The following is a 9,247-nucleotide window of genomic DNA, read 5'->3' as shown; positions in this document are numbered from 1 at the left end:
AGTGTTACTGTTTTCATTTCCCAATGAATGTAAAGAATTAGGCCACGCCCACCGAAGCGGACTACGTTTATCACTACGGAATGTCTGGGAATCCCAATATTACAGCCGAGGGAATTCCCTTTCTGCTAACGTGTATCGTCATGCACAGGGCATTTAACGAAACTCGTGCATATTCATTGTCCAAACTACTCTTTGAGACCGAAGGCCGAGAAGGAATACTACAGCAACCGTGCAGGCTCGCTCGCCTGTTTGTTTCCTACTCGACTGGGTTTAACATATCTTTCGGATTTCATTTCTAACCCGTATTTTTCGAAGTGTGTCTTCCCGTACTCAGGGAACTAATGTTTGAATCTGGCGTTGACTAACCTTGTCATTTCAAACATTCGCCTTCTCCCGGACATATTTCTTCCGGTTTGTTACTGTCTGACTGTTGCAGTTCTTCTCGCCTCTTGCCTTGATTTACAGATCCTATGAACTTTGTTTTGATCCTACTCTCCGTTGATTGGCCACTGACTTTCTTGGTTAAACTATTGTAGATAACACATGTCTTCGTTGTCGAATTGAATTATAATCATGCAAACTTTCATAAGAATCCGCTATGCGGATTCATACAGTTTGCACATCAGTGTTTCGATTCATACCTCAATGAACCGAAAATAATCCACAGTCAATCCTTAAATATATACTGAACAACAAAAGTGCTTGTGACATTGAATAAGATTTAATGCAAAGTTATGTTTTTTACCAAATCTGAAACAATTTCGGTTTTCAACAGATAAAAGACTCTTGTAAGTGTTTAAAAGGTTTAATTTGCCATACTGACTCATACTGATTTCATAAAAAAAACACATGAACATGCCAAAATGTCAAGTTACAAATCAGTAGCGTGTGTGTGGTTGCGATGCAAGCAACACATCTTCGTCTCATGGAATGGACCAGTCGTCGCACAAAGTCCTGTGGAATATCTGTTCATATCTGCTGGAGCATGGTTCGAAGTTCCTTGAATGTCTGTGGAACACTTGGTTGACGTCGAAGGCGCCGATCCCTCTCATCCCACATGTGCTCAATTGGTGAGAGATCAGGGGAGCGAGCTGGCCAGGGGATGACATTCACGTTGTTTTGTTGAAGAAAGTCCTGAACAAGTCGAGCAATAGGAGACCGCGCGTTGTCATGTTGAAAGGTAATACCTGGGCCTTGACGACGCAACAACGGCAGACCAACAGGGCCAATGATCTCGTGGCGGTAGCGCTGTCCATTGAGATTTCCCTCTACCACTATCAAAAGGGTCCTCTGTCTTGCTGTAATCCCACCCCATATCATAACGCTGCCGCCCCCGAACCGATCTTCTTCCATGACACAATGATTGACTTAACGTTCACCTCGACATCGGTACACTCGAATCCTGTGGCTGTGACTGAGGTAAAAACGAGACTCGTCAGTGAATAGAACTTGTCCCCACTGCATGGCCGTCCAGCGTAGACGCTGTCTGCACCACTGTAAACGTGCTTGACGGTGGTTTCCTGTCAAAATGGCACGTCTAGAGGGTCTACTGGCGACAATCCCTGCACATCTGAGGCGACGACGTACGGTTTGTGAAGATATTCGTCGAAGGCAAGGGATGCTTCTTGCAGTCACTGTTGGAATCGATTTCGTAGGTGTGTCGTTCGAATCCAGTTGTCTTGTCGATTATTGGTTACGCGTGACCTGCCACTCCGAGGATGGTCTCTGACTGTATTTGTCTGTTGCCAATGTTGCAATAAACACCAAATGATGTTTCTGTGGACGTATAACTGTCTTGCAACATCACTGTGACTCGAGCCCGCTTCAAGCATACCAATGGCTCGCAGACTCCCATTTTCGGACAGGCGTGGCATTTCGTAATGTTGAATAATTGCGTAATTTTGTTGTTTTTCTGAGTGGTTGTTATCAGCACGATGCTAAACAATGCATATGGAATCCCGTTAACGCACATGTTTTTATACCCATTCTTTGGTAGTGAAATGCATGGGGCTTGCATAAAAGTCAACTTTTGCATGGAATGCATGCTTTTCTGTGGCAGTTGCATTTTTGTGACTTGATTCCATACATGTACAACACTATTGAAAACCAAACTTTACTTGTTTGAAAAATACACTTAAATATTGGTGTCACGGGAACTTTTGTTATTGAGTATATAATTAGATAATTATTATCGTACCTTTATTATCTGTTATTGTACAGGATGTAACTTACATTCTTGTGCTTAGAATTGACTTTACCTCTGTATATTTGTGATAGGTTATGACTTGGCTAATGAAATATGCGCCTGGACTAAAATGCCAGGAAAGCTTCATTGTGAATTTCCTGACCATAATACATTGCATATTAAGATATCAACATTTAATTGTATTATGTTCTTGTAAATAAGCGATAATTCATCACCACGAACAGGCTCAAGGACAAGAGATAATTTTGAATCCTCAGTTATGACGTATCTAGAAAGATGGAAGGTTTGGACTTTATCATGATATCTTCTCGTATATACCAGGAGGAAAGTGATCTTAACTTTTTGAATTTGTCACTGTGTTTTAAGACAATAAAATATATAAAATTCGACTCTAGAGCTGTCTTTCGTCACCCAAGATCATACGCTCATGTCAGAATCAACTCCAAATTGATTTTACGTTAATAAAAGTTATAAAGAGTTTTAAATATTTGACCGTATTTTATAGCCCTTACTGAATTTTTCATTTTAACAGACATAACCACCGTTACTGCCTTTGATTTTGAAAACAGCACCATCGTTTTAATCTGTATGTATGCGTGGATGGTTTTATACTATTAGTGCTTTATTAGATACGCCACGGCCCTCCTTATCCAACTAAAAGGGGCATAAAAGAGATATATTTATCATTTAAGTACTGAGTGGCAATTGTAAATGACCTTTCGACTGACATTATCACTGAGTGTTGATGCGTTGTTGGCGTGATGAGGCAAGATATGAATAATTCAACTGTGTAACGGTCGAACTGGCAGGCTGCCGCAGGCGGGCAGAGGCGACAAGCGCAGCAGAATAAGGTAAAAATGATTACAGTTTTGTTGAGTGTTTTTGTTCATTTGAACTTTCATAGAGTATAATATTGTCAAAGACATCCATCTCATTTTGTTATAAGGGCACCTAAACTAGGTCAACTATATACGCTGGGCAACACGTGTAGCAGAAACTCGTAGTCACCCATGCGAAACGAACTACGTTATAACCATATTCTATTTGCTCGGACTAGTACAAGTAATTTCAGTTAGAGAAATGTACATTTGCTAAATAAGCAGCTTGTAATACTATATGTAATACCTACAGCCTGTCATAGGTTAGGAAAACAGTTATTTATTGTTAAAGATGGTTATGAAAGAGGAAATATCAGTTTATAACATACCATCATTGGAATGTTCAATTATACTATGTCAATGTTTTCAAGGCATCAGAATGAAAAATGCTCACATGACTTCCAATTGGATGAGTCACGCGGCTATTGTATATAAACGTGTTGCTAAACTGTTGTAACATATTGATGGCTATGGGGAAAAGGTGCATGTTGGAAAGCAACGTTAAACATGTCCCACAATAAATTTATTTAATTATGAAGTAAAACTGAGTAGGAGGTGATTCCAGTTATGGTTCACAACCTTACTCCACTTTCCTTTTTGCTAAACCATTCGTATATCTGCTGTTGTTCTTTGGAAACCCTGGATTGCAATGACAATATCCATAAATGGAGTGAATGTGTGTATTTCAAACAGGAGATGTGTTTGATCCTTAACATAAGCATATTTGAAATATGAAACAAATAGAATGATAAAATTCGCGACAATGTAATAACAGAACACACTTTGCCAGTTGGAATTGCTGAAAGTATGAAAGAACCTATATTATGACTATATTATGAAAATCTTATCTTTTAAAGTTCCAAATGAATAGTAGTAAAACCTTAATTTCCCTCAATTAAAATATAAGACATCGAGTCATTGATAATACAGTTTTTCGTGCGAATATACACTGATGAACAGGAAAAGTATCACGTGTCATGTTCTGATTGGCAACACACCCCGTTATTACGAATCCATAAATGATGGCTATTTTGATCTTTTCCTTGGCTTAATTGGATGTTTGTTCTTTTAGATTCCAGACAACAAGGATGAAGTTTCATTTCTACATCACCTTGTGTAATTTTGTCTTTATAAACACCCAAATGACAAGCAATGACTCATCTGTAGATGTGTTTGGTTCCTACCTCAACGACCTATTGACCTCTGTGAAAGATGTGTCATTGAACGGAGTTCTTAATACGACTACAGGCATGTCCATTCTCCACTGCAATGTATTCTGCAACGGTACAACAGTCACAAAGGTCGTTGACCTTGGGTGCTCGTCAGCCAACCCAATCTGCAAAACATGTCGTTGTGATGCTGACTGTAATGAATATGGCGACTGTTGTCCAGACGAAAGGTTGAATGTGACGATGGAAAGGGAAAACAGGCATGTTTGTGTCAGTGGAACAAATAAAAAATATGTCTTCACTGGTCCCCATACTGGATACTACATAATAACCACATGTCCGGAAGAGTCCAATCTCGAAATGCCGTCTGCTTCTCAGATATCAGCAGACGACCTCACTCCAGTGACTTCGATCACAACAAATATCACGTACTTGAATGAAGTAATCGCCGAATGTCATGACGATAACATTATCATCAGATGGGAAAAGGAAAATGTATGTCACAGGAAGAGAAACTCATCTCATTCAAACAGGAATGACAGCTCAACAGATTGCATAGCTTTTATTCATCCTCCATCTAATATACTACCAAGACCGTGTGACACTGATTTCGCTGATCAACAGTACGTAGACTCGTGCAACAAGACAGGGTTATGGGATGGTTCTTTCTCCGACATAACCGAGGAACAATGTAGGCTTGGAATCTATTACCCAGTTGTTGGGGGAACGTACATGTTCAAGAATATCTTCTGCTACATGTGCAATGGACTGTTACCATCTGTTTTTAAGTGCCTAAGAGCAGTACAGCGGGTGCAAAGTACAGGCTATTCTATAAGCACTCTTGTTTGTACAAACTGTGATCGGCGAAAGTGTAAGGAAAATGAGTGGCATGACCGGATCAAGGTAAGTGGGTTGACCATATCCGTGTGCGTGTATGTGTGCGTGTATGTGTGCGTGTGTGCGTGTATGTGTGCGTGTGTGCGTGCGTGCGTGCGTGCGTGCGTGCGTGCGTGCGTGCGTGCGTGTGTGTGTGTGTGTGTGTGTGTGTGTGTGTGTGTGTGTAGAAGGCCACTTTAATTAGGAAGAGGCCAAAAGCTTTAAAGGTTTTTAACGGACTAAACAGAGTTTGTTATGTGAGCTGTGTGTTGATGTCCAGTTTACTCTGAAGCATCATGGCATGGTAGAACTTCATAGTGGTAGTTACAGTTATGTATATATGTCTGAGTTCGTATATCCTTTCTGTTTGACAAGGAATACACCTGATCGATGAAGATGATATTTATCTTTAAGAATTTAATTTATCTGGGTCAATTGTTTTTCCCCCATAAAATCACAGGACCCCCATTCCCACCCCCAACCCAATATCAAATAGTCGGTCCTTTAATGTTGATTCTGCCTTCTCCTGGGCATCTATTTATAATCATGAGCAATTAATTTCTTATTTGTCGGGATAAAGTTCCACATACAAATTTACAGCTAAATTTAAGTTAAATCATATGAATTGTGAAAATAATTTCAAAATGTAAGTAAAATGGTTGACGATGATCCTTTTCCCTTCCTAACATACGCTAGTTGTGGACTTCTGGCATGATTTACAACATTAGTACAAGTTATATGAGAGAAAAGCGCTTCTGTTTCATACATCAAAAGGTAGTGGTATGCCTAATGAAGCTTTGGACAATTCCGTGAACCATGATCAATTTTTAACAAGTGTTTGTACTGTTCTTCTCGACTTTGCAAATTAGCTTTAGTCAAAGACTTGCACATGTTCAAGTATTAAAAAGTATTAAATCAGTATTTCTGATACATTTTAACTTAACGTATACATTTAGTGTTGATAAACATGTAAATGTTGAAGTCTACTGCTCATTCATTCCGATTTTATAAACCTTCTGATTCTGTGGGCACCCATCACCCTCGGTTCTTTGTTGAAATTATGCATCACGACCATTCTGCTATGTGGTTCTCCAAAGGCGACCTGTTTAATACTATTCAACATAGTTGTTTGTGCTCGTGACCATCGCATTGATAATGTTCTATTTACTCAAAGTAATGTGTATTGACAGCGGCATTAATTCTTTATAGAATGTACCCTACTCACTAGTATATGAGAGTAATGGCATTTGTCTGGTAGAATGAAAATGTTGCAGAAGCCATTCCTTTGATAATCGGCAACAATTGAATTCATTTGTAATCGGGTTCGAGTTAGTAATTATATCCATGATTAGAAGTCATCGGCTAAGTTTGAATAAGAATATTGGTATTATTCATTTTAGGGACTGAAATTGTGTGGTATAGGTTAATATACGCTATTTACAAATATGTTTCAGACTTTTCCAACCTTATGTCGATAAAGATTAAATGATGAAGAAATCACTTCTTCTCTAAAGTTCTTGACGTTGTGCTTTATCTTGACTTTTTCAGAACGAGTGCCGTGCCATGTACTGTCGTTCGGGGTACCGTCTGAAGGGTGAAACATGTCAATTAACAGCTGTCGGACTCTCCAGAGTTGAGTACACGATTGCGGTCCTCTTTAGGCCAACTGAAAATAACACATCGGATCCCAGACTTCAGGACTGGAATTTCATAGAACAATTGGTTGTCCATAACATACCATTAGTTGCAGAGGAGTACAATATGACCTATTATATGTTTTCTGTTTATAAACTTGTGTACATTGGCACTGCAAATAGTTCCAGACTTGTCAATGAGCCATCTTTTGGATTAACATTGATGTTCCGAACAAACCAAACCTGTTGTCGGGATACATTTGAAGAAACTATGGTGGCTTTGTTGGGGGATATTTGGTCGATGGGGTTTAAAGGTTCGAAGTTTCAGTTTACACTGTCTGAGGATGATTTTTATACTTATGGCGTATCAAAGAGACAGTTATACAAGATGCATCCCCCGTACACCAATCCACAGAAAATTGAGACATATGACAGCCTCCCGTCGGAGTATGTTGAAACGCCCGAAGATTATGTGTATTTGCCTACTGTTTTGCCAAAATGTTCATATGTTTATCTCTCCGTGAATGAATTTAGTTGGAACACTGATGCATCTATTTCTCTTCAGTATGTGGATATTACAATACAGTTTGATAAATTCATTGAAATAGACGAACAAAATTTAATAATATGCGTGGACACGATGAAAGAGTTGTATTCAAACTACCAAGATCCAGTCAAACTGGCTGAACATATTTTAACACTAGTCTTCTCCATTCTGTCCTTAATCTGTTTGGCCTTGACCTTCATCACCTACTGCACATTCCCTTCCCTTCTCACCCTGCCCACGAAGAATACGATGTGTCTGGTGGGGTTTCTCTTCTTGGCTCAGTTGCTGCTTCTGTTTAAAGATGTTGCCATCCGAGATGAAACTGCTTGCAAAATAATTGGAGTTCTCATACATTACTTGTGGCTCACAGTTATATTGTGGATGAACGTCTGTTCCTATCACATGTTCCATGTCTTCGTAGTCGATGCTGGAAAACCGATGGGTACCCAAAGTCGTCTTCTGAAATACTCCCTCTATGCCAATGGATTGTCTCTGATCATTGTTCTCATTACCATATTTTCAAATCTCGGCGTTTCTTCAGGAAGCCATATCGGCTATGGTGTAACCACGTGCTACCTGAATACGTCACTTCTTGTCGGTGTTGCTTTCGTGGCTCCACTAGGTGTCGTCCTCCTCTTGAACATCATTTTCTTCAGCGTCAGTGTGTGGACGATGGCCAAGATCAATAAAATGAGCGCAAGTATTGGGGCTGAGAAGAGTCAGGTTCACATCTACATTAAATTATCAACACTGACAGGGATCTTTTGGATCCTGGCAATCCTCGGTGATGTTCTCCAGCAGCAAGTCCTCATCTTCATCTCCATCGTCCTGAACGCCAGTCAAGGGATCTTCATCTTCATCTCCTATGTTGCCAACAAAAGGGTTCTTCAACTGTGGAGAGGCAAAATGAACAAATACATACCTACTGCCAGCAGTCAATCTCCTAATCAAACGATGAACACTCAGTTGTGAATAACGAGGCGGAAAGTCCTTTATTGCAACACACGTTATTGTATACGTGTATATTAGGTCGCAGAGCCATGTATTTCAAAATATCTGGAAAAAGTGAAACCTGGAGATATATCTGATTAAAATAAGGTGTCGAAGAAACATGGTGGTACAATACAAAACTTGCTATTCACATGAACAACAACTTGTTTAACCATCGCACGGGGTTCAGAATTGAGTTCATAATATCCGAGGTTTGTTTTATTTTCCAGAAATAAACTCACTAAACAACAGTATTGTGTGTCACGTTTAGGTTATCTGTACATAGCTATTCATATCATCATTGAATAACACATGGTTACCGAATATATTAGTGTATTTGCTGTGATTGATATTAGTTCTCGTTCCCTTATTATGTAGAGGCTATCAGAAAGATAAGATCTTGTGCTTGGAAGCGACTTTACCTCTGTGTATTTGCGACATGTTATGACTTAGCTAGTGTAATATGTGCCCAGGCTAATAGGCTAGGGGAGCATCTCTGTGAATCACTTTACTATAATACATTGTATATTAAGATATTAACATTTCAGATTGTGATGTTCTTGTGAATGAGAGAAACTTCATTACCAAGATAATGGTCAAGTAATCATGTTGAAGCCACTGTTATTACGCATCTAAAATATGAAACGGTATGGCTTTAACATGATATCTCCTCGTAAAATATATCAGGAGGTAGTCGCACTTAACGTTTGAATTTGTCCCTTTCCAGACAATAAAATATGTGACATTCAACATTGGAGCTTTCTTTCATCACCCGAGATCACACACACATACTAGAATTAAGATACAGATTATATGATATTTGACTGTATGTTATGAGCCTTTATAGCATATCAGTGAAATCACACTTTAACTGTCTAAACAACAGTTACAGTTTTTCAATTAAAAAAACCCCAACACGATTGTTTCAATCTGTATGTATGTATGTA

The 9,247-nt window shown here is 39.1% G+C and overlaps 1 protein-coding gene across 1 annotated transcript; it reads left to right on the top strand.

Annotated features, from left to right (window-relative positions):
- Positions 1-2,972: 2,972 nt before the first annotated feature.
- Positions 2,973-8,672, top strand: LOC139469905 (uncharacterized). The gene is made up of 3 exons (XM_071252250.1): positions 2,973-3,057; positions 4,157-5,156; positions 6,678-8,672. The coding sequence occupies exons 2-3, from the start codon at positions 4,173-4,175 to the stop codon at positions 8,280-8,282; spliced, it is 2,589 nt and encodes an 862-aa protein (XP_071108351.1). The 5' UTR covers positions 2,973-3,057; positions 4,157-4,172; the 3' UTR covers positions 8,283-8,672.
- Positions 8,673-9,247: the final 575 nt, after the last annotated feature.

Source organism: Haliotis cracherodii, unplaced genomic scaffold, assembly GCF_022045235.1.
Source record: "Haliotis cracherodii isolate W230 unplaced genomic scaffold, xgHalCrac1.p SCAF_2, whole genome shotgun sequence".
Lineage (NCBI taxonomy): Eukaryota > Metazoa > Mollusca > Gastropoda > Lepetellida > Haliotidae > Haliotis > Haliotis cracherodii.
Note: the sequence above shows the minus strand (reverse complement) of the source record. Positions and strands in the feature narration are given on the sequence as shown.

Coding starts and splice junctions, on each gene's coding strand:
- LOC139469905 (XM_071252250.1), top strand. CDS start 4,173: ATGAAGTTTCATTTCTACATCACCTTGTGTAATTTTGTCTTTATAAAC. Junction 5,157..6,677: donor AGTGGCATGACCGGATCAAG/GTAAGTGGGTTG, acceptor TGACTTTTTCAG/AACGAGTGCCGTGCCATGTA.